The sequence below is a fragment of the Macaca thibetana genome, chromosome 18 (assembly GCF_024542745.1).
Source record: "Macaca thibetana thibetana isolate TM-01 chromosome 18, ASM2454274v1, whole genome shotgun sequence".
Classification (NCBI taxonomy): Eukaryota; Metazoa; Chordata; class Mammalia; order Primates; family Cercopithecidae; genus Macaca; species Macaca thibetana.
The window spans coordinates 66,875,051-66,902,909 of NC_065595.1; the positions used below are offsets into that span (position 1 = coordinate 66,875,051).

At 43.1% G+C, this 27,859-nt stretch overlaps 1 protein-coding gene and 1 long non-coding RNA gene across 7 annotated transcripts in view; one reads left to right on the forward strand and one right to left on the reverse strand.

The window, feature by feature from the left end:
- LOC126941142 (uncharacterized) overlaps positions 1-3,942 on the reverse strand; it is a 180,339-nt gene extending 176,397 nt beyond the window's left edge. Inside the window, exon 1 of the long non-coding RNA XR_007721101.1 lies at positions 3,866-3,942. This is a non-coding gene — a long non-coding RNA (uncharacterized LOC126941142). The remainder of the gene's footprint in view (positions 1-3,865) is intronic.
- Positions 3,854-27,859, forward strand: part of PTPRM (protein tyrosine phosphatase receptor type M) — an 835,753-nt gene continuing 811,747 nt past the window's right edge. For all 6 annotated transcript variants that reach the window (XM_050767360.1, XM_050767362.1, XM_050767361.1 and 3 more), the window contains exon 1: positions 3,854-3,942. In XM_050767360.1, coding sequence (XP_050623317.1) covers positions 3,870-3,942 — 73 coding nt within the window. In that variant the 5' untranslated portion in view covers positions 3,854-3,869. The remainder of the gene's footprint in view (positions 3,943-27,859) is intronic.

Here is a 27,859-nt window from a genome sequence, read left to right on the forward strand (position 1 = left end):
GGGATAAACTACCATGTTTGACTATTTAAAAAATTGTTTTGTAGCGACAGGATCTTGCCATGTTGTCCAAGCTGGTCTAGAAATCCTGGCCTCAAGTAATCCTCTGGCCTCTGCCTCTTGAGTCGCTGGGATTACAGGTGTGAGCCACCTTACGGGGCCTGAATAGATGAATCTTTTAGATTAATGTTGTTCAATAGCGCTTTCTATGATGATGGACTTGTTCTCTCTCCATGTTGTACAATACAGTAGCTCTAGCCATGTGAAGCTACTGAGCATTTGAAATGTAGCTAGTGCCACTGAGGAACAGAACACCTGAAATGCTGTTAGGTGCTACCATACAGAACAGCAAAGCTGTCAATCACTGCTGTCAATGGAACACAAATTCAGTGAAAATCTTGATTACAACAACACAGTGATTTTACTAAAGAGAAATATCAATTTTATAGAATAAATATATATGAATCATATATCTTTATTTTGTCACTTATCTATATAGCCTATCAAAGAAAATCTAGACATGTCTAATGTCTAGTAGATATGCATAATTCAGTTGCTGATATTTTGCTTTTTGTCATATAAAATCCGTAGCTGTTATCTTTCAATTTGGTTGTTATATGTATCAAGGTAGGAATATATATAGTAGTTTCCTAGCTTGATCAATAACTTTGAAATATTAGGCATATGGTAAGTGGCTATGCATTTGTACTCTTGCCCAACCCTACCAATGTCAGGGGCTGGCCTGACAGCACCCCTAACTCTGAGCAGCCATTCTGCAAATGTCTCTATTGTCCCCAGTGAGTCAGGAGTGAAATGTGGTTAAAACTAAATCTCTACTGCTGAAAAAACAAGTCAAAGCAAATGTCCCACTGGGAGGATTCCTACAGCATCCCTTCCTTAGAGGAAGTCCAATCCATTCATTTCAGCAGTGGACTTCCATTTAGGCTCAAAGGCTGCTCTGACCGGTTACCTGTAAGAGGGAGTAAACTAACAGTAGTTGTCATGAATTGAGAGGGCAGAAGCTGCTGGCAAAAATCCCACCACCCTTTGAAATGTGGATGGAAGGCTGCAAAGGGTAGTCAACTTAACATTGTAAAGATAGAGAACAGGGGTAATTGAAATTTACAGACCCTGCCCCTAAGCTTTAAGTAACAATCGGAAGGGACAGGGTTTGTAGAGGTTACCAAGGGGAGTCCTGTGGCAGCAGCAGTTGGAGTACTGGCAGGGCTTTCTGTCTACTGCCTCAGTGGCAGGTCCGAAGTGTGGTCCCTTCCTCTTCCATCCTGCTCCTCCTCGTCCCCCCACCAGGGGATTGAGTTTCCCTTGCCCACAGTCGTAACCTGCTTATTGACACATCCCATATCAATGTCTGCTTTTTTTCCCTCTGTCTTGCTGTCTCACCTTCCTTATAGTGATTTCGGGGATCACTTCCCCAATTCGAAACCACTTATAGTTAAATCCTAACCTCCAGGTCTGTTTCTGAGGGAACCCAGCCTAAGACAACTTCCAGTACTTAGCACAGTGCCTGACATATGGTATTCCCTCAGCAGATATTTGCTGAAAGAATTAAAATACTTCGCAAATGAAATCCCACCCTAATATTAACTTCACCTAATTTAAAGAAGTTACTTATCAAGATCAACTTTTATCCCCCTAGCTTGCACCTCTGACCTCCCACTAGCAGAAAAACTCCATTGAAAAGCCTATTACTATTTTTTTTTAAAAAAAAGCAAATTTGAACTCCAGTATAGAACACAAATACATCAAAATTGAAAGCCTAGGTTGCAGATTTGACTCTCCGCACTTGCTGATCTTGAAGACACTGCTTCCTTCCTGAGATTTCAATGTTCATTTCACAATTAAAGATAAGGTTCCATAAGCACATAGTTGGGAGAAGTGGCAGGATGATGTAAGGTCATATTAACAAGTAAATGATTAATATAGAGACTTCTAAAGAACAGGTCTGGAAAGTATCTACTAAGTGGACTTCCTCAAGTAAGAGGAGTGTTGGTTGCTACACTAAAGGCAAAAGTCTTCTAGTCCCCAAATTTGCCTTAGGAGGATGACAGCTCTATCTTTCTTGGTTCTGGTGTACATTGGAGACAGGGTCAATTTGAGAGTAGAATCCATTTATTTTTTGCGTCTTTATAAGCACTAGAAAGCAGTGAGCGCTGAGCAGAGGACCCCTCTTGTGGGAAAAATGCAGGAGAACTCCCGGGTGCCTCTGCATCACCCGTTTGCCTTCTAGCCAGAATCATTGCTAGAACCCTGTCACTCAGTTACTTTGGTTCCTAATTTAACCTCTTCCCAACCCTTCTATTACGTTCAGTTAGCTAGGCCAGGAGCTTACAGCTGTCTGGTTGGTGCTGGCTCAATGTGCTTATTCCCTGGAAGATAGAAGGATCACTTACAAAAAATTTTACAATTAAAATAAAAAATTTACTCTTTACTGAAGCATTGTAAGGTTTTTTTATTCACTCAGACCCAAAATAGTAAAACTAAAATATTTCAAGACATTCCTTGATTCACTCCCCACTTTTCTTTCTCCCGTTTCCCAGCACTTTGCACCAGATACAGAAACCACGGGTTATGTCCAAACCCTGGTTTTGGTGTGACCACCGCCTTCCGTGTACTGCCTGCGGCTCGCTCCGGGCCCACACGGGACGCCGAGGCATGATTAGGAGGCAGAACAGCAGAAACGGCTTCCCGGGCGCCACTGCTCGGGGCCAGCGGCGTGTACCCCGCGGGCCCGGCCGGGAGCGGGCTGGCGATCGCGGGGCTCTGCGCTCCCGGCTCCCGCGCCATCTCCCGGCGCCCGCCAACTTCGCTCCGCCCGCGGCGCAGAGGACCTCGCAGCCCTCTGGAGCCTCCGCGATCGCCTGGCTCGCGTTTCCCGCAGCCGCCGAGGAGCGCAGGCCCGGCGACTCCGGGTGCAGCTGGCCCTGTGCGGTGACATCGCCGTCCGGCGCCGGGCTCGAAGCCGCCTGGCTCGGCCCGCTGGGTCGCAGGCCGCTGGTCCCGCCCGGCCGCGCTCACAAACTACTCGCGGCTCGTGACCCGGGACAAACTTCTGGCGGCGGCACAGCCCCTTCCACAGTCACCCTCCCCAGAGCCAGCCACCAAAATAGAAGACGCGGCCGGGGCGAGGAGGTGGGCGGGGGGAGCCTGGTGGCCGCTCCTCCCCGCGCGGCTGACGCCCGCTTCGGCGGCGGCAGTGGCGGTGGCCGCGGGGCCGCCCCCAGCAGAGCTCCCGGAGGCGCTCGGGCGCGGGCCGGCGGGGCGCGGGCGCTCACGCCCTCTAGCGGGCCGCGGCGGTGCCGGGCGGCCGTGACGTGAGCGCTCCCTTCAGCCGGCCTGCGGGGCACCGCCAGTCAGTCGGGGAGCAAGAGCCCCGCGCGCAGCCGGCGCGGGCTCGGTCATCGGCGCGCCGCCGCCCGGGGCTGGGCTCTGGGCTGCCTGTGGAGAGGCAGCGGGCGGGACGCGCGCTGCCACGGCCACGGCCACCACCACGGCCACGGCCGGCAGCTCGGGTCCCGGGTCCCGGGCAGGGGAAGGCGAGAGGCGGCGAGCTCAGCCACCGGAACCGAGGGAAGATTTTGGCTCCGCGGGCTCGCCCTCAGCTCCCTCTGACAGCGGCGCCAGACGCCGAGTGGGGCCAGGGACAGGGGAGGAGGACCCAGGACCCTGTGCCCGCGCCCCTGGAGCCGCTGGAGTTCGGACTTCTGCAACTGTTGGCACCTTGGGGGCTTGGCTCAGTGCTCTGCTGTTTACCCTTCCCTCCTCGCTGCCTCGGAACCAAAGCTCCCGGCCCCCACCGCCCTCGTGCGCCCACCCACCGCCGCCGGGGAGCGGCCCGGCGCGCACTCACCACCATGAGGAGACTTGGGACTTGCCTGGCGACTTTGGCCGGACTTTTGCTAACTGCGGCGGGCGAGACCTTCTCAGGTAAGCGGGACCGCCTCTGCCGTTCCCGAGACGCGCGGGCCGGCGCGGGACGCCCGGGACGCCGGCAGCTCCCTGGTGGTAGAGCGCTAAGGCTGGCGTCGGGGCCGGGCGGGAGGCGCGGCGGGCCGGACACAGCTTCTGCCTGTGAGCCGGGCGCTGGGCGAGGGGCCGTGGGGCTGGCAGGCGCCCAGTCCTCGGGCGGGCGGAGCGGACGAACCCCGAGGGCGAGCTCCCCAGCCGGGACTCCCAGCTCGGCTTCCGTCCTCCCGCGGCCTGGGCTAGTGCTCAAGGTTGGGCGGCTGCCACTATGAGTCCCTGGCCGGCTGCAAAAGGAACAGCAGAAAACTTTGCTTGAAGTTCCCAGTTGCAGCCACCGGGCCGCCTGGCGTAGGCGCTGCGCGGTCTCCGCCGACCCCGAGCAGCGGCCGGGCCCAGGCCGCCGGTGTTCGGCTGCGCCCGCAGCGAAAGCCGGGACCTGGCGGCCGCTTGGGCGGCGGCGATCTCCCTGTGTCCTGCCCTCCCTGTCGCCCCCTGCCCGGCGCGGTTGGCGACCCTGGTAGGTCCCCGCGGTCGCGCAGCGTCTGCGGAGAAGCCGGGGGAGTTCCTTGCCGGTCCCAGCGGGAGGGCTCGGCGGCCGCGGAGGGAGCGGGCAGGTCCCCAGGCCCTGGTAGCCACGGCCCTGCGCCCCGCTGGGCTCCCCCTCCCCACCCTCGGCCCCCTAGCGGAGCGCGCGGCCAGCGGCAACTTGTTCACCCAGCCCGGCTGCTCGGGGGTCCCAGGTGGGAAGGAGAGGCACTGGCGGTGTGCGAGCAAGCGTGTGAGTGTGCGCGCGTGTGTGCCTGCACGCGCACGCGGGGGCGTTCTAAGCCCAGGGGAGCCCCTCATGGAGAGGATCTGTGGATCGGAGTCGGGGGTCCGGCGTGGGGCCGAACCCGGCACGCTGTCACAGGGGTTTACAACCTCCAGGATCACCTTTATTACCTGGATGACACAGGTGGATGGACGGCAAATGCTGGCCCATTTGCACACCTTTCTAGTGTTTATTAGATTAGTTTCATTAAGGTCCACATGCAGTGGGGGCGGTGGGCTTCCTTTTTCTTTTAATTAAAAAAACCTGCTCCTTTGTCTTAAACTTGGTTTTTGCAAAATAGGTCTCAGCGTTTGGGAACAAGTGAGTTGAATGAGTAAGTTGGGCTTTTTAAGAATTCGATGAAGGGGACTTTCATGAACAGTAAAGAGCATATTTTAAGCAGTAAAAACCTTTGGTCCTCTGGTGCGTGGAAACCTTTTTATTTTCTTGGAGTCCAGGACCATTGGCTGCTGGAGCTCTGGACTCACAGGCACATTAGTTGTGTCTTGTGTGTTGCTGATCTGCAGGACCCTTGATCACAGTTGGCCTCAGAGAAGGAGTGGAACTTGTAGGTTTTGAAACCCAAACCATCACCTTCAATACAGAAATATCCTTTCTCCAAGTTTCGTGTTTTCCTAACTGCCTGGTAATTGCACGTGCTCCAGAGGATTGAACACAGTGATGCACTGTCGTCCGATTATAAAACGGATGCAGAATTTGGTCTGCGTTCTTATTAGTGAATAATAGAGTAGCACTCGCCAATTTGAGAGCCTGGTAACTCATTAATATTAGAAGCGAAGTATGAGAGCCCTAGTGATGGTTTTCTCTTTATTAAAATCCATAACTCCCTGCTTGGGATTTGTTTAAAGTTAAGCTGTGTCAAATATCATTTGGATGGATTTTTAAATTGCGTGCAAGGGGGTGGAAACAAATATTTATATTGCTTATTTAAACCATGGTTTCCTCATCACCAAAAAGGATTTCAGCCTCAGTTGTACTGACCCATGTCCTTGTTAAGGCTGATGTAAATGATCAGTCAAGCCAAAATAGACTTCTACTAAAATTTAGCCTGATTTTTCATTTGGAAGAAATATATCTATTTGTTTGAGTTATCATACCATAAAGTGAAATGTGTTTTCTTATCTAGAAAGCCAGAGTTATCCTGGCATGTTCGTGGGTAAAGGGGAGCATCCAAGCCATGCCTCAGAAACGTTGAACTTTAAAAAATGTGAAATTGGATTAGCTGGGTGTGGTGGCGTGTGCCTGTGGTCCCAGCTGCTCTAGAGGCAGAGGCAGGAGAATCGCTTGAGTCCAGAAGTTCGAGGTTGCAGTGAGCTATGATGGCACCACTGCACCCCAGCCTGGGTGACGGAGTGAGAATCCATCTCAAAAAAAAAAAAAAGTGAAAAGTGAAGTTGGCAAATTTCATATGTGCAAGGATCAGCTATGTTTCATTCACTTCATTATTTTTTTTCTCTCCATATTGCATTTAGGTAGTACAGGTGTGACTCAGGGTTTTGTTTTTTGTTTTTGTATGTTGAGAAAGTTAATTCTGAATGCTAGGAGCGGCATTGACACATTTCTTTTTTATGTTTCTTCCAGAAACTGTAGTAATTGGCTGCTTTTCACTTGACATGGGAACAAATTTTAGAGATAGAAGAGCTAGATTGTAAGCTCCTTGAGGGCAAAGCCAATTTTCATTTTCTTCTGGCTTTCTCATAAGACATTTCTCATAGAGTCTTAGATGTCACAGGCATTACTATTTGTTGAATAAATCACTAATGGGAATCCTGATCATTTGCACATGTTCAAATTGTGTGTGAATGGACCAATATATAATAAAATGGAGGGAGAGAAGTGATTGTTAAAAGTTAGACTTGGCTTGCCTTTTCCACACTGGATTCTTTTTAGACCAATGGACTAATCGTGAGGGTTTATAAATACATAATCAGTCAAGGGTTTTTGTATAACTCAGATATCATCTACACAAGGCACTCTGCCGTTTGCCTTCTGCAGTGCTCTCCTGTCCTCTTTTGGAATGAGTTTGGAATTGTTAAGACTGTTAATTAACCACTTCTGGAGGTGGACTACATGTGATTTGGATACCAGACATCAGAAATAGAATGCTAAACTTACTGGAAAAGTATTAGGATCTTGGTCTGTGATGACGTTGCTTACTATAATTATGTATTTCATTACAAAATTATGTTTTTGTTTTTGTTTTGTTTTGTTTTTTTTGAGATGGAGTCTTGCTCTGTAGCCAGGCTGGAGTACAGTGGCATGATCTCGGCCCACTGCAACCTCCGCCTCCTGGGTTCAAGCGATTCTCCTGCCTCAGCCTCCTGAGTAGCTGGGACTACAGGTGCGCACAACCACCACCGTCAGCTAGTTTTTGTATTTTTAGTAGAGGTGGGTTTTCACCATGTTGGCCAGGATGGTTTCAATCTCTTGACCTTGTGATCCACCCGCCTTGGCCTCCCAAAGTGCTGGGATTACAGGCGTGAGCCACCATGCCAGGGCTAAAAAATTGTTTTTTATCGTTACAGTTTCTAATTTGTTAGGCAAAATAATGGAGGTTGACTTTATATCTTCTAGGCCTTTAGTGTTCACTAAAAATAACTGGTAAGACGGTATATAAGTAAGATATGAGAAAGAAAGTTAAATCATTTTACTTTTGTTGGAAATTCTCTTTTGCATGGTGAGAAGCCAACGAGTTGGCAAGTTATTCCTCTTTGACCCAATTTCTTAAAAGCCAAGTTGCAACATACATTATATAATACAATGAAGTATTTAGTTCTACCTTATAATGGTTTTGATGTGTTAAGTTCTGCTAAGCAAGCTTTGGTTTGCAGAAATAGAAATACAGACTTAGCTCTTTGTTTCAGCTACAGTAGTATTTGAATTATATTAAACGTTAACATAACCTTGTGAATTTGGGACTCCTGTGGATAAATTAATTTTTTAAAATAATATTTTAAGGATGTTTGTAGGAAAACTGCTGAAATCTGAATAAAGCCTGTAATTTAGTTAGTAGTGTGGTACCAATGTTAATTTCTTAGCTTTGGTAATTCTGCTCTGTATATGTAAGATGTTAACATCAGGGGGAAGCTGGGTGAAGAGAGTACTTGTACGCTTTGTATTGTTTTTGCAAGTCTTCTGTAAATCTGAATTTTTTTCAAAATACAGAATTTTAAAGTACCCTTTGCAAAGAGTGGTAATATATTTGTTTAGCAGTTAAGTTTTTTTCTTTTTCAGATAACTATAATCATAGCAGTTTACATTTTCAAGGTGCTTTCGCTAGATTGAAAATTGATAATGAAGAAAATACTTCAAATTTAAATCAGTGAGCATGAAAGAAATATGCTAAGAAATTACTATAACATTCTTACTGTTCTGTATATGTAAAGAAGAATTGCTTGAGCATAATAAATTGTTCCGATCTAGAAAATTATAGGTTTTAGTCGCTCATGTTTTCAAAGGGTTATTTTTAAAGATTTTAAGAAAATAATCTATTGACATATAGTGATATATGGATAAGTGTGTATATAATTTGGGTAATGCGAAATGAATTTTCTTTAATGAGCAAGCAATTTGAATTATGTCTTCAGATTATATAAATTCTTTATAAATGAAGCATAGCCTAGCCTTTAGATTTGGTAAAAGTTGGTTTCAGAATTGAAGTAATTCTGTAACAATTCTAGAAAAGTCAATAGCTTTATTTAAATTTTTCATAATTCTCTAAGGATTGTAATATATTCTAGGAATTGTGAGGCTGTATATAGTAGAGGAACTATGTGTTAGATTAACTATTGTTTTCTTTCAATTTTTGTTTTAGATTTCATTAAGTTTTCTAGAATGAGCATGTATTATCTGAATATCCCAAGGCTTAGTTTTCATTTAGGGAATAAGGCATTTTAATGAGTTTTATGCTTTTCAACAGTGAAACATTTTTCTTAGGGGTTATGTCCACCATGCATTTTACTTTAATTCTGAGATTCTTCTCTTTGAAAACCAGCTTTCCTACAGTCTCACTTTTTAGTGTGCTTACTATCTTTATGAATATAACATGCATGTTAATAGGCTTATTTTGTAAGTGAGGGAAGGTTTAATTATTAATGTCTTTCTAACTCACAAATTAAACATTCTAAAGAGGTACAAAATAATGTCAATCTTGCATTATAAGAGGATGTTGCTTTTTTGCTTCCTAAAATACTGCGGTGGTTTTCAGTTTAGTCATCAGAAAGCCTGAGTTTACACTGTAGCTCTGAAAAACCCAGCAGAGAAAAATAAGTTGAGCTGCCTTGGATGGGGAGGAGGAAAGATTTAGTCACCAAGCTTCCTAGTCTGTAGTGCCCCCATCATTGGTGAGGCGGCTGGCAAGGCCAGGGTGTAATTAAGGGGCTGGGAGTATGTGAGAGAAAAAGACAAAAACAGAATGAGAAGAGAAGTGTTGTGTACTCAGGTGTGGGATGTGACAGGCTCCAGAGATCCTAGCAAGGGAGGGTCACTCCCCTTGTGCCCTCTTAGCTATAAAGGAGAAACACATGGAAAGTTGAAGGAGGGCCATGAAGAGTGGCAGTTGTGCAGGTAGATCACAGTAACATCCTGCCTCAGTGATGCTAGGTGGCTCTGGGGAGGGCCTGGGAAACTGCACCAGTGTTGATGGTGAGCTAGGTTTAAATCTGTGCTTCTCAAAACCTGCCGTCCACGAGGAGCATCTGGAGTCCTCCTTTCAAAGGCTGCTTCCTGGGGCCCAGCTGTGGTGATTCTGATGTCCACGACGGAGGTCCCCCAGCATCCCTGGGTGGTCAGGGTTTGTAAGAAAATTCGGCCACACTTGAAGAAATGTTGTCCTGAAAGAGGAGTTTTTTTTTTGTTTGTTTGTTTGTTTTTTTTTTGAGACGAACTTTTGCTCTTGCCCCCCAGGATAGAGTGCAATGGTGTGATCTCGGCTCACTGCAACCTCTGCCTCACTGGGTCAAGCAATTGATTCTCCTGCCTCACCCTCCCAAGTAGCTGGGATTACAGGCGCTTGCCGCCACACCTGGCTAATTTTTGTATTTTTAGTAGAGACGGGGTTTCATCATGTTGGCCAGGATGGTCTTGAACTCCTGACTTTAGATGATCCGCCCACCTCCGCCTCCCAAAGTGCTGGGATTACAGGTGTGAGCCACTGCGCCCTGAAAGAGGAGTTCTTAAAGTGCTGTCATTGAGCCATCTGCATCAGCATTACATTGAAAGTTGTTAGACTTGCAACCCTCTGATCCTGAATCTGCAACCCTGGAGATGAGGCCCATCAATCTGTGTTAGAACAAGCCCCCCATGGGATTCTGATGCGACCTGAAGTTGGAGAACCCTTGTTCTAAAAGAACTGAGATCTTCTGCCTGCCCTATCAACCTCCCTTGACGAGAGCTGAAAGAGAACTGGGGGTAAAAATACCACGTCCATTCATTTGCTGCTCTGCCTCTTGATTAATACAGCCAGTATAACCAACATGGTGATGCGATTGTGTTGTCTCCGGCCAGACACTGGGGAAGAGACTAAATCCAGCCAGTTGTAAAACTCAAATGAATAAAAAAGTTTCCTGTGTTTTTACTTACCACAATGTAACAATTAAATTTTGTTATAATGGTTAGCCATTGGAAATTTCCCTGGGTGGATACTTCATATAGGAGCTATTTGTTGGCTTGTTATGATAAGCCTGCAGCCCAGTGTGCTTATTAGAATATTTAATAGTGCTTATTAATAATTCTTTTTGAAATATTTAATTCAGGTAAATATTTATTGAGCACTTACATTTGTATGGCCTCTTTGTGGATGGTAATGGGCAAAGATGAAGATATAGTTACCACACTTTGAAAAGTTATTCATTTATTAAAAGTTTCAAAATCTACTAAAATGGAAAGAAACAGGGACTTTCTCAGGAGAGAACGGGAAGTTAGTAGATGTAAGATTTGGAATTCTAATGTGGAAATGTGAAACTTTGCCTTTGGTAATAAACTCAACTTCCAAATGGAAAATAAAGGTTTTTCGGCCCGGCGCAGTGGCTCAGTCCTGTAATCCCAGCACTTTGGGAGGCCCAGGCTGGTGGATCATGAGGTCAGGAGACCAAGACCATCCTGACTAACATGGTGAAACCCCGTCTCTACTAAAAATACAAAAACAAAATTAGCCAGGCGAGGTGGCAGGTGCCTGTAGTCCAGTTACTCGGGAGGCTGAGGCGGGAGAATGGTGTGAACCCGGGAGGCGGAGCTTACAGTGGGCAGAGATTGTGCCACTGCACTCCAGCCTGGGTGACAGAGCAAGACTCCGTCTCAAAAAAAAAAAAAAAAAAAAAAGAAAAAAAAAAAAGAAAATAAAGATTTTTCTTGGACATTTATTTAAAGTACTGACAATGTGTATCCTAAAATTGAGCCTAATTTTTTTCTGAACCCCCAAAGACAACCATTGCCTCTCTGTCATTTAACACTCCAGGTAAATAAAAATAATCATGATGTCTTTTGACAGATTGATCCTGAACGCTTTGCAGCGGGCCTCTCTGAGACACAGCTGGAGAGTGCTTCCCTGCTGCCGCTTGCTCCTGCTGCGATCCCCAGCTCATCACTAGGTGTAGCTGCGTCCCTAAACCCACCTGCCTGAGCCCAGCAAGGCCCAGCCCCATCCACAGATGGCTTCCTGGACAGCTAAAGACAGGCACGAGAGCGGACTTTCATCCGCTTACTTGTGTATCTCTAACTCTTTACTGTAAAATTGAATTCTTTAGTGGAAATTGTAGTTCCGCTGCTACTTGTAGTGTAGTTTGTTGAAATTCAGCGCTGATCCAGAGACAACTTTAGATTCACCTGCTACAGTCTTACTCATTTTTTTCTCCGCTGCGTCATATGTTGCTGCTAATCTGCATGTAGTGGTGAAACTGGAAGTAGTAGTATATATTTGCCAACTAAGTAAGCGTTCATGTTAACCTTTGGGGCCTTCTTGTAGTAGACCAGAAAAAGCAGTGGCGTGGATGGCTCTGGGTAGGTGTGTAACATCTTTAGGATATGGCTTGTCTGTACTTTTCTTACATCTGCAAGGAGTGACTTCTACAGCATTGAGGGTTTAGGTATGTAATTCAAGAAGTCATGAAAATCTGCCTGGAAATCTGATTCAGCCATTTTTCCTGCTTAAAACTCAGAAGACTAATGAGTCATCAAAACCATTATATGAAACACAAGTGTTTGGCTTTGGGTTAGAAGTCAGGGCAGGGTGGAGAATCTGATTGAAGAACGCAGTGTGGCTTCCTTTTGAAATTGGGGCTAGCAGGGGTTGGAAATGACCTTGCAAGCTAAAAGAGCAAGGATTGCAGGACATGCAGGAGAGATGAATGAGGAGGAGAGGAGTCAGAGACTTGTCAAGACTGATAAGGTTTTAGCATCTCCCTCTGAAGAAAAGGCCACTGTTTAACAGAATGATTTATTTCAACACGCACCAGCCAAAGCAGAAGCAAAGCGTTTACTTTTTATGGGCTGCAAAGCATAAAAGCTTATAAAGCATCAGTTTTTCAGATGGGTGAATATTCATTTTAATCTCTCTTTCTATTCAATATGCAGAAAGCAGATTTATTGCATACAATGAGAAGAGTTTATATCAGTGTGGGTTGCTCTGGGAGTCTGAGGTGCTGTTACTTCTCCCTGGCTTCCAGCTATGGAATCAAAATGGGCTCGCAGGTAACGGGTAGGCTTTGACAGGGGGTGAGAGGGAATTGGACCACACCCTTTGTATAGTCTGTGTTTTTCTTTTTGTTTTATTTTTTTCTCAAGGAGTCTTGCTCTGTCATCCAGGCTGGAGTGCAGTGGCATGATCACTGATTATGGCTCAATGCAGCTTCGACTTCCTGGGCTCAAGCAGTCCTCCCACCTCAGCCTCCTGAGTAGCTGGGACCATAGGCACGAGCCACCATGCATAGCTAATTAAAGAAAAAAAACTGATAGAGACAGGGTCTTGGTACATTGTCCAGGCTGGTCTTAAACTCCTGGGCTCAAGCAGCCTTCCCAGGTCAGCCTCCCAAAGTGCTAGGTTTACAGATGTGAGTCACTGTGCCTGGCCCAGCCTGTTTTTGATGGATGCTATTTGTTCTCTCTTTTCAGTTTGAGTAGCTTGAGGTACTTTACATCATGTAATAAGCACATGCTTAAAATGGGCTTAAAGTGGACTCAGTGTGATGTTCCATCTAGATATACAATTATAAGGTGGTTTAAAGCATTCCTTTTAAAATACTCATAATGTGTAAAACCAAATTACTTAACAATTTTAGCATGTAGTACTCACTCAATAAGTATTTGTTGAATGAATTAAGAAACAATTTAAAGAAGCTCCCTTGGAGAAGAAAAAAATCAAATAACTTATACTTAAGGCTTTTTTTTTTTCCTGCTTCCTATCAAGTTTGACTTAGGTATCTCCAATAACCTTAACAATAGAACCAGGCTGTGTGTTTAGTGCCTGGTGCCATTAGTAATTTATAGGCGTATAGAGACCCAGTTGCTAAATTTAAAGGAAAAAGTGTTACCTTTTGTTAATTAAATATATAAAAGTAAGAGTGTAGTTTTATTGTGTATAATAAAAATGTATAAATCAGTTATTGCTATAAAGTAGCATTTTGAGATAATACTGATCACTAAAAAATGAAATTTACTATGTAGTAGATTAATCATGACTGTACTCTAGGGGGATTTGATTTAGTCACTGGTATATTAAAGGAACCATGCTTTCACCAGAAAGAAGATTCCATGACAGGGAATAATATATATTATCTCTGCTGCCTTTTATTTCTGATATAGAATGAAATGAATTATACCTACACAGAGCTCAGACTGCATCATGATAACATCAGGCTCATCTTCATTACAGCAGGCATGTTCTCATTCCTTTTTCATTCAGTGTAGCGTACTCTCAAGTGATAAAACTTAATAAAAAGAGGCTACTTTGACAACAACCTCATAAACTGTGTTTTCTACTTCCTCAACTTCTGAAGTCTTGAACACCAAATGTGGTGTAAAATTTCCACAGTGAGTTCAGGTCATTGGCTCCCATTGGCATTGTGTTCCTTGTGTGTGTGTGTGTGAGGGAGGTTCTCCCTCGTCTCTCTGTCAGTCATCATTTTCATCCCATATGTATGGCTTTGTAAAGAGCCTCTGCTCTTCTTTCTAACCTTGCTCAGTAGGCAGGGGCCCCTGTGAGACAGCTGGTTGAGAACCCTTGGTATGTTTGGAGTGCAGCATGCTTTGTCAGAGAGGGACAGGACACAGTGGGGGTCTGAGGCTGTGACATCAGCCATGGGGGTCCCTGAGCTGTGGAAAGAAGGGCTGTAGTAGCCTTCCTGATACAGGTAGTATCCAGCCCGATACAGGTTGGATCAGGTCTTCCTGGCATTGAGTTTTCCTTCTGCCTCTGAGTAGCCATGAGGCCTTGGGGGTGTTATTTCATTTTAAAATACCCTGCAGGATGATGATGATGATGATGATGATTTTTAGACAGGGTCTCACTCTTGTCACCCAGGCTGGAGTGCAAGTGGTATGATCGTAGCTCACTGCAGCCATGACCTCCTGGGCTCAAGCTATCCTCCCACCTCAGCCTCCTGGGTAGTTGGGAGCATAGGTGCATCACTATGCCTGGCTAATTAATTTTTTTATTTTTTGTTTTTGAAACGGAGTCTCGCTCTGTCACCCAGGCTGGAGTGCAGTGGCGCGATCTCGGCTCACTGCAAGCTCTGCCTCCCGGGTTCACGCCATTCTCCTGCCTCAGCTTCCTGAGTGGCTGGGACTACAGGTGCCCGCTACCACGCCTGGCTAATTTTTTGTATTTTTAATAGAGATGGGGTTTCACCGTGTTAGCCAGGATGGTCTCGATCTCCTGACCTCGTGATCCACCCCCCTTGGCCTCCCAAAGTGCTGGGATTACAGGTGTGAGCCACTGCACCCGGCCAATTTTTTTTTTTTTTTTTTTTTTTTTTTTAAGAGACAGAGGTCTTGCTTTGTTGTCCTGGCTTGTCTCAAAACTCCTGGGTTCAAGTGATCCTCCCACCTGAGCCTCCCAAAGGGCTGGGATTACAGGTGTGAGCTGCTACGCCCAGCCTCCTTGCAGAATTATCGCAAAGACTAAATCAGAGAACCAATGCTGTGATATTAGGGGCCCCTGAGGTGATAGGGCTTCATGTGTAATTAGTGGTCAGGATAAGACGGGTCCATCAGCCTGTTCCCCCATCCTCATGCAGATTACAGATTTAAGCATAGGAACCCTGTGCTTTCATAAGCGAAAAACGGTTGAATATTGGCAATTTCACATGATTCAGACTAACACATCCCCTTTCTGGGTCCAAGGCTTTGCTAGTTGTGGTGCTGGGAGGTTGTATAAGTGACACAGAAGTATGTATATATGGTTATATATGTTTAGATTTTATAAACGGGGCCAACATTATGTTTGAAAAGAAAAAAGCCCCCTGAAATTAGCAAAATGATCACCTTAAAATTAGCATCATTAAAAGCCAGCACTGCTCAGTGCCATGGAAGGCACTGCATGCTGGAGACCTGCATTACAGTCACCTGAAGCACTTGTTAAAAATGCAAATTCCTCGCCCCACCAGACCTACAGAGTCTGAAACTGGTAAAGAAATACCCCATATGAGTTTGATCTTCATTAAAGTTGAAGAGCTACTGGAAGGAGAGTAACAGTGACTCAGAGACCCGCCTTTGTATAGAATTTATCACGTCTACCATGAGGAGTGTTAAGAAAGCATCTGAGGATTACTATTAATACATGAATTTTTACATACCAAACTATAATTGGCCAGAGAGCATTTCTTTTATAAAGCAGAGGCTTTTCGGCATCAGAAGAGAAAATGAGTTATGAAACAAAGCACATTATAGAAACTTATCTGCTTCGTATCTATCTTGCAACTTGGTGACCTCTAGTAAATGTGGCATCAGTCTGGAACATTTAGAATATAGTGAAAGAATAAAGACATTTTGGAGTAATCAGAACACAGATGATTTTAGGTCTCTAAATTTGCAGATTGGAGCTGCATTTTGAGATGACTCATTCCGGGAAGATCATGAGACAAGATGATCTGCAAAGTATTTTGGGAAGATTATTTTCCAGCACTTAGTCCTTTACTTCATGTTCATTGAAACATATGAACACTGTGGAATAATTTGTCTTAGGTGCCCCATAAGCATGGACCAAAAGCTTGGTGCTTTGATTGCAGTAGTTTTGAAAAGTCTCACAAACCTCAAAATGGGCATACTGGTCTGTTAAAGCATTTGAAATTTCCACTAGCTCATCATTTTGGCCAAGGAAGAAAGGTCTTTGTCAAAATATAGTCTCCAGGAGAGGTGGCTCATTAAGTTATCTTAAATATGACATCTCTAACTAGCTGTCACTTCGATAAGTTGACATCTTTAGATTCTCCCTTGTAAAATGACATTTGATTCAAGGATCTCTCCAATATCTTAAAGAGTATGAGGATTGTCATCAGCTTATACCTTAGTTCAGATTAGTTTGTCAGATAGCACAGCATAAGAGAATGAACTTGGATCATTGGGTCATTTTTGATAGGTGAGCCTAGGAGACATATCTGGAGCATTGGGTCCCATCTGAGAGAGTGCCTGATACAGCATGAGGTTGCTTGCTAACAAGAAGTGGGTGTTGGAGGGCTGTCTGCAAGATTGTAGATGCTTTGAACATTTGCCATAGGCTTCATCTGCTAAGCTGTGCACTTAGCATAAGCGAAGTTCACTCTTTCTCTCTGTGCTTGAGAATGTAGCTACCATTCACAGGTGACACCAAAGGCTCTTCAACAACTAGATTGTTAAGGCCTGTGGCTTCTTAAATATTGACAACATAGGTAAGCCTTATTTCAGGGGCTTAGCATTGGTAGTCATAAGTAATAACCATAGATTGAGCACTAAGTGTATGCTAAGTAGTGTGCTGAGAGGGTATGATATTCTCAAACGTATTGCCCCCCATTTACGAATAAAAGCTTGGCTGAGAGAATCGATGGAGACTTTGGGAGGTAAAGTCGTCTCCACTCCCAACCCAACCAGGTCATCTGAACATGGGGTACATGCGCCATGTCTGCCTCCCCATACATACCCAGAGTAGTGTTTACCTGATTTATGCTTTACTTTGGTGCCATCCTCCTGTATTGAAGTTATGCTCTAAAAAAAAGCATTTCAAATGTAGTGTGGCTGCTAGGAAGATATTAAGTGATGTTGTATTATATCATATAAAATCTGTATGGTGACCTTCTGGAGAGATTTCTTTCGGTTCAGGGAAAGATGTGATTCTCCTGTGCAGTTAGATTCTTCTTGTGGACACAGTGAGTAAAATAACCCATCAAGGTTCCTTTTTCCGTTGGCTGTTAGAAAGCCAGATTCAAACGCGTGTTTTGTAGTAGTTAGAACTTTTATATTGAACTGAAAACCTCAGTCAAAGCTGGCTTACATCAAACAGGGAATTTGTTGGCTCTTGTAACATGTAACAGAGAAGGCCAAAGGTGGGCCATGGGATTCCAAGTCTTCCTTGCTAAGCATCTTTTCTCTCTATGTGATGTTTCTAAGGAGTTACAGGCTAAATCCCTCCTGCTCCAAGCCTAGTGAAAAGAGAGATTCTCTTCCCTCATAGTACAAATCACTCCTGTGATTGGGCTCCAAGAAAAAAATCGGTTCTGTTACCAGTTGAAGAGTAGATAGAACCTGGACACAAAGCAGCAAACTGCCAGAGTGTTCATCTGGGCAGTCGATCCTTGTTTCTGGGTCTTCTTGCTGGCCTGATTCTTAGTCCCTTTTCTCACGTCATTTTAATTTATTTTGCTCTATTTTATGTATCATTATAAATGCATTAAATCTTTTTGGGTGGTGGCAGAAAATAAATTAGTTTCAAATCTCATCATTTGCGTCAGTGCTCCAAATGCACCTATTGTGTGTGCACGTTTCATTTACTTTTTTATTTATTTTTTTTTAGACAAGGTCTTACTCTGTCACCCAGGCTGGAGTGCAAGTGGTACGATTATAGTTCACTGCAGCCTTGATATCTCAGGCTCAAGTGATCCTTCCATCTCAGCCTCCAGAGTAGCTGGGACTCCCAAGCAGCATGTGGCACTATTCCTGGCTACTTTACAAAAGTTTTTTTGAAGAGATGGCTTCTCATTATGTTGCCCAGACTAGTCTCAAACTCCTGGCCTCAAGCCATCCTCCTGCCTCAGCCTCCCAAAGTGTTGGGATTACAGGCATGGGACACCCCACCTGGCATCAAATTTATTTTTTTAAAGCATCAAAATCTTTTGGCTAAGCAAAATTTTATATAGGTAGAAATGTATACAAATCTTTTGGTTAAACAAAGTTTTATGTCAACATACTTTTAAAAAGGCTATCCAGATAGGCAAACAAGGTATATTGGTTAGCTATTGCTGTGTAACAAAGCACCTCAAAACTTAGTGACCTAAAACAACCACCATTTACTATTCTGCATGTTCTATGGGTGCCTCTGTGGACCTAAGTTGGGCTCGGTATACTTCATGTGTGTGTGTCTCTCCTCGGTGATCTTGGCTGAGGTTTCTTGAAATTTTGCTGTTGTCCTTCTGTAGGCTCATCTAGGATATCCTCAGCTGGGACAGTTGGACTCTTCTTCATGTGATCTCTCATTCCAAAGAGAGAGCAGAAGTGAACCCAGACTTCTGGGCTAATGCTTGGAAAGAGTACCTTGTCACTTCCACCTCTTCTCCTGGCCAAAGCCAGTTACAAGGCCAGCCTAGAATCAACGGTGGGGAAATAGTCCTCACTCCTTGGTATGTGAGGCTGCAGGGCCGCATGGTAAAGAGTACGGATACAAAAAGAGGTGGGAAACTGGGACTCATACAGGGGTCTGCTAGGACCCAGCACATAGGACCTAAATGCCTCAGCTTCTCAGAACAGTTGGGAAATCATGGGCAGCGTGGGGAAAAAAAGTTTAGGGTTGAAAGAACTGCATTCAAGGGCCAACACTGCCACTTACTGTCATCTGAAGGGTGAAGTTGTTAACTTTGGTGAACTCTCTTCCTCATCTGCTAATAGGGTCAATCGGTGGCATTCTCATGGGTTTACTTCAGAGATCAAATAATATGACTTTTTTTCAATCCCCGTGTCCCTTGGTCGGTTCTGAAGGTGATAATAGCCTCATTAAACTTGAGTTCTCAGCCTGGCTGTGCTATTTCCTCGCTGTGAGAGTCACAGAGCCTCTCTAGTCCTTCATCTGTGAAAAGGGGATGAATTCTACTTCTTGGTCATCCTGTGTAAAACACAGTGCCCAGTCCAGAATAGCTGCTGTTATTGTTGGAGCCCTATGACTACAGAATAGCCTTGAGCAGTAACCTTGCCTTGTATTTTTCCTTTATGTCTACAAACCCCAAAGGGTATGGTTTCCCCCGCCTCAGTTTTTCTTCCATTTGTGGTCTTGATTCATAAATTTGGTACCATTTCTCCTGGTTTCCTAGAAATAAGGAAAAAGGAAACGTGACAATTGCATGCCACCTAGGTGCTGGGTCCTTTACATATCATTTATATACTTCCCCAGTGTGATCCTATGAGGTGAAGATGACAGCACTATTATTTTAGGGTTTATGGAACTGAGGCCTCAACACATTTCAGGTTGTCCCATGAACAGTGGCTACAGCCGATTTTAGATCCAAAAGTGCTCATTTCCCCCTGGCTCTTGGGCTCAAAACCTGTTTTCTTGTCCCTGCCTATTGGGTCCAAAGCACATGTTATAATTTTCAAGTATGGCTGAAGAATTTGGTACAGTTTCTCATTTTGATGTTAAAACAATTGTAAAATTGGCACAGCCCAGAAGTGCAGTGTACTTACTGCTTTTTACAGCCCTCTGAAAGAGTAAATTAAAAGGAAAAATACTTAGCTTCTTAGTAACTTGACTGAAATTAATCGGTTAGAGAATTACTTGTATTTTTCATGAGCAGAGGAGGGTGGAATGTTATCTTTTCTGTGGTTACAAATCCCCTAGATAGAAATGTGCTTTTGTAATTTCTTGTGTTTTCCATCTGAATATATGACTAACGTGAAAGGTGCAGAATCCTTTGTAAATCGCTTGTCGGTATGCCTGAGTGGTCTTAGGGGGAGAATGCCACCAAGGTCAGCAATAATTTATTTTAAGACCTTCCACTTCAAGTGGAGGTGGCAGGCCCTAGGAGACTGATGTTAATCACCTCCTTCAGAACAAATTGCATTGCCTTCTGAGGCTTGACAAAGAAAACATGTAGATCTGTATTTGAAGGATTTAAAATAATCTAGTGAGTAAAGTCTTACTGTACTCGCCATGGGAAAGAACCATTTGGTATATAGTACTCTGCAGTGGTTATGTACCTTGCTTATCTAAATAACATTCTTGCAGTGTCATTAGGGAGAATTACATCAAAATAAACTGCATTAACAAAAGTAGAATCAGTGAATATCGAGAATATTAGCATTTTTCAGAGCGACTTTAAAAAATTATGCAATTATGAATTTAGACATTTTATCAAAATGGTTTATGAAGTAATGGTCGTTGTCAACAGATGCAAGTTTATGAGTAAATACTGATTTTGGAAAGATTCCTGACCAGATAGAGATCAAATGAGGTGTTTGTCGATTGTTGGGGATGAGAAAGACCTCAGGACTGGAGTTTAGGAGATCTGAGCTCTGATGTCTGGTTCTGCTGCCATGTAGTGTGTGATTTGGGTCAAGTCTCTTCATGGTAACTCAAGGCCCAGAAAAGTAAAATTGATACTCTAGTAATACTTTTTGGCTACCTAAAATAAAGATGAGATCAATGAGAAATTGTGATTGTGTTGGCATTTTTTCTTCTCTTGGGATACTTTCTGAATACATATTGTTTATTAGATTCGGGGTACCCCCCGCCCCAAGTTTATTCTCTCATGCCTCAGTTTTATAAATGGAAACTAAACACAGTGGTGAGAAGTCCTCCATGGCTGGAAGAATACTCAAGAGTTGTTTGCAAGGCGTATTCTTTCCAAATACAGTGCTTACCTAGCACTGAGAGTGAAATGAGGTAGGATAATATCCCCCTGCTGGAAGAGGTATCTGTGCCTTCTGTGGGTGAGTACCTGTTTCTAAGTCCTGTGCTGAGGCCCTGGGAGCCAGGCCTGTGCTGAGCATTGAGGATATAAGGGTGTCCAAGATGAGGGTTTGCCGTTAAGGAGCTCGTAGAAAAACTGAAGGGATACCCAAGCAAGTCGAGCCTTCTGTTTCTCAATTGACAGAGAGAGTGTGGAAATTAGGGAGGGAGAGAGGAGGTTGCTCCTTCTCCAGGCTGGCCCTTGACAAGGGAGCTTGAGGCCAAGTGTGCAGGAGGAAAGATCTATGGGAAAACTGCAGGGAAAGCTCTCTTGTGGTCAGCTAGGTAACTAGGAGGTTTGCAGTTAGACAATGGACATGGGAGCTGCCCATGAGGCCTTTAGGCACTATTCAGGTCTGATGCAGAGGGAAGGGAGAGAATAAACTCTTACATAGTCTTTTGAAATGGTGTTTAAATTTTTTTCTCTTAAAACGGGATGTGTTCTAAGCAAGTGAGTTTTTGAAGGCTGTGGTTATCTTCGAGTAGATGCAGAAAGGAGAGCGTCTGGGAAATTGCAGAGAGGAACAAAGTTTGAATTGTTTTTCTTTTTGAACTTGGTGGCTTGGCAGGCTTCCCTTCTGTCCCATGCAGATCATATGTGGTGCTGTATTTAAGGGATGGATTTGTGCGGGATTGGAATTTGGCCACAGGTTGGAAAAGTGTTGAGTATTGGGGAAGATTCATGACTCAAAATATTGGCTACTGTTCTATTCCCGTGCCTGATATCAAGGTCCAAGGCTTTCTCTCTTTTTTTCCCTCCTCTTCTTTTCCCTCATCTATTTCCCTCTCATGGGATAGATGGGTTTTAAAAGGAAGTGGTGAACCAAACAGGTATCTGTATCCCACTCGACCATGGCCACTCCTCCTGTAGTGGCATTATCAGTGGCCAGGCCACTTGTCATCGTATTTCTCCTCTGCAGATGTGGACAGGACAGAGTGTTCGTTCACATAGAGTGAACTGGTAAGTGAAAGCATAACCAGTACCGTGCCTGGTGAGGCACTGGGTGCTGCTTTATCTACTTTTTGTCTAATCAGCACTGAAGTACTTGTGTGTAAATGTGTAATAATACCACAGAGGAACAGCTGATACAGAATACTTAAAATTTCCAGGCATTGTGTTAAGTGCTTTTTGATTATGTATTATCTGGTTTAATACTCATAACAACCTAAATTACCCTCAGTTTACAGGCCTGGAAATCAACTCAAGCAAAGTGGCCAAGATGAGGCAAACTATAAGGGCAGAGCTGAAATTTGAACATTACCAGCCTGATCCTTTCAGCCACTGGCCCACAGTTTGTAGTTCTTTCTCTGTATCACACAGACTTACAATCACTCTGCATACACCGTAGGCTTAGCCTGCTTCTGTTTCAATATCCAGGATCTTTTTGTATGCTTCCCTGTTGATTGGTTAGTCAGGAGTCCACTAAGGGTGGATGAATGGTTCAGGTGTTGTAAGTGCACTGGCAATGAGGTGGCAGGACGAAGGACCTGGGGGAAGGAATGCCGGTCCTTAGGCACTTAACCAGGTTGATGTCTTTAGTTTGGAGGGTGACTTTTAGAACAAAGTCAGCAGGTTTGCTTATTTCAGAGATTATATTATAATATAACCAGCCAAACTGTTAGGGTCGGGAGCAAAACAAGGGCTAGATACTGCGTGGTGAAACCTTGCCAGTGAAACGGCTTTCTGAGCAGGGAGCTGATACTGCTCAGTTCCAAGGTCTGTGGGCCATTGGCATCTGACTTTAAAGCCTGTATATTCAATAAAAGAATGTTTAATAAAACCGCAACTCAAAGCACTATGAAAATTTAAAAACAATTTTTAAATACTGGGCCTTCCTTGCACATTGATAAGTTCACATCTGAAATTTGCATGACATGTTTATACAGTTGAGAAGGAGAGAATGCATGCCCTATGGTAAATATTGGCATTTTAAATTACAACTTGTACAAACATATTTTAAAGGTATCTGTTGTAAAGACCCAAGTACCAAAGGGATTTGATACCCTCCATTGTCCATTTAAAAATATATGAACAAACTTTTATTTAATTGAGAGAAACTTCACCTCTTTAATTTTTCTCCTTAAACTGGTATTCCCATTTTCTTTCCCTATAGAATCATATCCTATTATAACACATTTGTGCTTGAAAGTCTTTGATTACTTATCAGGCTTCTCTGTAACAAAAATATGTAAAAAATTGAAATTTTAATTCTATTTTTAATTTTATAGGAGCGTAAAACTTTAAGTGTTAGATTTTATCTAGTTGAATTATGACTAGTATACTATCGAATCATTGTTAAAATTTATTGGAAAAGTTGTTTCAGAAATCCACTGGGCATTTGATGAAATAGTTCATTTATCTGTGGATTGATATTACTTACTGGTAGAGGTATTACTTACTGGTAGAGTTAAACTGGGTTAAATACCAATTCTATTTCCGTTTTTCATTTTTATAAATAGGTACTGAGAATCTTTGTTCATATAAATAGATGGATAGGATTAACCACTTATTTGAATTTTTTTTTTTTTTTTCCGAGACGGAGTCTTGCTCTGTTGCCCAGGCTGGAGTGCAGTGGCGTGATCTCGGCTCACTGCAAGCTCCGCCTCCCAGGTTCACGCCATTCTCCTGCCTTAGCCTCCCAAGTAGCTGGGACTACAGGTGCCCGCCACCATGGCCGGCTAATTTTTTGTATTTTTTTTTTTAGTAGAGACGGGGTTTCACTGTATTAGCCAGGATGGCCTTGATCTCCTGACCTTGTGATCCATCCGCCTCGGCCTGCCAAAGTGCTGGGATTACAGGTGTGAGCCACCGCACCCAGCCTGAATTTCTTTTTCAAGTTTCATGCCAAGATTCACATCATGATCTAGATCTAGTATCAGTAATTATTTTTAATGACCTGTTAGCTGACAGTTTGAGTAAGCTCATTCTCAAAATTGTTGAAAGCAAAAATTGGGAAACCAAGTAGTCTCAAAAGGATTCATTGCCCAGTTATCACCCTTTCATTTGCTGGGAAGTAGACCAAGAAGCTTTGCAAAGATTCATCCGTGACTGCTAATTTCACCTGTTTTTTTTTTTTTTTTTTTAACTTAAAGGCACCTTGTTTAACCCAGAAATATGAAGAAGTCGTTGGGAAGACAAAAATAATATTAGTTTCAATATAATTTAGCCAATACATGCTTTAAATATATTTATATAAATAAATACACACCCACACCCACATGTGTATAGTTAAACCTTAGAGATGAAGATTTAGGGTAGTCAGTAAGTGAATAATATCACATGATTCGGTTGCAAAGCAGTTCTCGTCAAGCTCTCAGTAAAATCAGACGTGCTTTCTATCAGATAAAGTCTAACACAGTTTTTAATTTCAAATAAGTTTTAATTTGCATTTTGAGGAAAATTATTTTAAATGGTAAAAAGAAATGATATGACAGATTACTAAAAGCAGTTTAGTCAATTTTGAAACACTGTAGAATTAATAGAATTAATCATATTTTGTAATAAGTTATAAAACCACATATAAAAACACAGAATCTACTGTGTTTCTTATTAGTTTATAGGAATGCCATATAATGGACACCTAAAATTATGAGCTATTATAAAGTGAGGAGTCTGATTAAAAACATGCTGTTTTTCTGGTAAATGTGTATAACTGTTTATATTGAACTCTGGCATTTGACTTCTGAGAATAATTAAACAAGAATTATATATATACTTTCAGAAATTACTACATTAATTTCCAAAGACTTCAGGGTCCAGCTTGGTGTTTAATTCTTACATATGTAATCAAAGGGAGGTATATGCTACTAAAAATAAATTGTTATAGCAACTAGCATATTTTTGTTAAGAGGTAGAAAATATTAACTTATGAGGATTGACTATCATTGGAAAAATCACTACATAAATATCTGATAAAATAGATTTTAATGATCTTACTTTATAATGCACACCAAATCTAACTAAATCTCATTTTTGTGAGTTTTTATTGTATAATTTGAAAAATTTGGGAAGCATTGCAATTATACTTAAAAGAATCAGTGTCAGGAATCTTTACATTTTTGGTTGTTTGAAGATTCTTTTCTTGACAGCTAATGGGATGTTTGATTGTAATCATAAATGCCCACAAAAACAAATTGTTAATGATTATATTTGGAAACACCAAAAAGTAATTTTTTGTGTTTAATATTTACCAGTGTCATCTTTGCCTTAATGGCACGAGTTCTTCTGCTCTGAAATGTATCCTTTAACCGTGGTCCCCTGAAGGAAGATGTGTGGTTGTTACATTGTATAATATATCTAATTTTATAACACCGCACAGGGAGGAAAACCCTCAATCTCTAGTACACTGTTTTACTTTTGCTCTGTTGCCCAGGCTGGAGTGCAGTGGTGGGATCAGGACTCACTGCAGCCTCAACCTGCTGGGCTCCAGTAATCCTCCTGCCTCAGCCTCTTGAGTAAGGTGGGACCACAGGTGCACACTACCATGCGTGTCTGGTTTTTAAATTTTGGAGAGATGGTATTTCACTGTAGTGTCCAGGCTGGTCTTGAGCTCCTGGGCTCCAATGATCTTCCAGCCTCAGCCTCCCAAAGTATGGGGATTACAGGTGTGAGCTGCTCCATCCATCCCATTGTTTTACTCTTAAATGAAATATGGATTTGACAGTGGAAGACAAGAAGCCCTCCAGTGAATGGCTGTTGTTTGAAAGCTTCCTTGAAAGCAGCAGGTCACGTGGTGGTTTCTTTGGTGGATGCATGGGAGTGTTTACAGGTGAGGGGTATGGCTTTCTCTTGGCAGCTATGGGGTCTGTTGAGAAGCGGCAAATGTGAAAGGAGAATCTACCTGATCCTAGCCCGGAAACGGGTGCCCTTTGGCCTGTCAGTGTTCTGTACCCCTGAATTTCCATAGCGGTGGAGTGTGGCTCTGTTGGGTCTTTCATACTCATGCTAGGAATGCTGGAGCTAGGCCCTATGGCCCAACTTTGATCTTTGTAGATAGAGACCTGAACACTTGAAAGGTGACATCCTCCCCTGCAACCCACCCCAAGAGGCAGAAATCAAGCTGGTGAATTCTGGTTTACAATAGAGTAACTCAGTTCGGGTCTTAGTCTGTGACTTTGGCAAATACTGTATGTCTCTCTGCTCCTGAAATCAAAACAGATGGTTCTGACTTAAAGATAATTTAGATACTAAGATTTTATGAGTCATTAATAATTAAATGAACACTAAACAAAGGCATGTACTCCTCATTTGACTGAAAGAATCTTGCAAAACAATTAGTTTCCCATGATGTAACTAAATGTTTTGGACAGTGGGTAGTTTCCGGCTGAATCCACACCTTATTCCAGGAAGCAGAACTTTGAGAGAACAAGAAGCAGACAGAGCTGTAGAGATGCTTAACACGTGCTGCATGTCATCAAGCCACTTACTATGTGACAGTCACCTTTTCAGTTGGGTGGTCTTTCCAACTTGTCTCTAATGGGAAGCAGGTGGGTGTTGTTGTCTTATTACATGGATCTGGAAACACTGGTTAAATAGTTGGTTCAGGCCCTAGCGGAAGTGAGAGTGTGGATTTCCCCCGAGTGGGTTCTGCAGTGTTGGCAAAGCTTTTGTAACGCACTACCGAGGAAAATGACGAAGCACAGGGAATGGATGCTTATGCCTTTTACTAATATTAAGTCAAGTTTCTCCTTAATTTTTCTTCAGGAAATATAACACTGGCATTTATCAAGTATTTTAGTAATGTTTGTACATAAGGATATTTGTAATGTGCTTTGAATGGTACTGAAGAAGATAATAAGGTGTGGGGGATTATCTGAGGTCAATTCATTGATCAGTGGCTGTTCCCAGGGTGAGGGGTCATCCAAAACAGAGGTCTCCAGGGTATGCACACCTGGAGGGTGGAAAGATGGTCCCCTGGATACCTAAAGAAAATAGTGGACCTTTTTCCAAATATGATAAATGTCTCCTGAGGAAATAAGAGTGGATATATACAAAGAATCCCTGAAGGCGTGTTCATTAAGGCATTATTTGGAGAAGTAAAAAAATTGGGAACAACCTAAATATCCGACAACAGAGAGTGGATTAAATCCTGGTATATTCATGTAATAGAATGCCATATAGCCACTAAGAATGATGACAAGAATATTTAAGGGTGTGAGATAATCACAAGATGGTGATGTGGGACAAAAACTAGTGACAAAATCATTCGTATAGGATTATGCTGGTACTACTTAATTATTTTAACATGTTTATTGAAAAATCTGTGGAAATGTATGGAATACAAGCCAAAATATTAACTGGTTATTTATAGATAGTGGATTTATTGTTATTTTACTTTCAGTTTTTCTGTATCTATCCGGCTTTCTTGAACATGTTTATATATCCATCTTACGAGAGAAAGTTACTTAAAATAGCTATTATGTGAGTTTTGAATCCATGAGTGTTTAAGTCAGTAAGGAAGGAACTGTGATGATTTTGTGAGTATGTATGAACTGACTGGCAAAGAGTGACGCTCATTTCCTACTTCTAGAAGCCAAAAAGTGAAAGAGGAAGATTTCCGGATGACAAAACTTACCTCAATTTTTCTTTGCTTTGCAATGTGTAAAACACAAAACATACAAAATGTAGGTGTGAAAATGCATCCCCGTGTGTTTTTTAAAACAGATCGTATCCTTAGCCAGTTGTCTTTTAATCCTCATTTGGCTGGCTTTTCCTCTGGAATTGTTTCTTTGCTGAAGTCTTAATGGATTGGTTAATTTGTGAGCAGCACTCCTAATTGTATTAAATCTCTACAACCTTATTAAGCATTTGTGCAGAATTAGATCAGAGAGCTTGGAGAAGCAGCTTGCCAGTGGTCTGAGGGAGGGAGTAGGGGAGAGCCAGGCTAACAAGTGAGTCTGGGCCACTAATTGATATCCCTAAGTCCCCC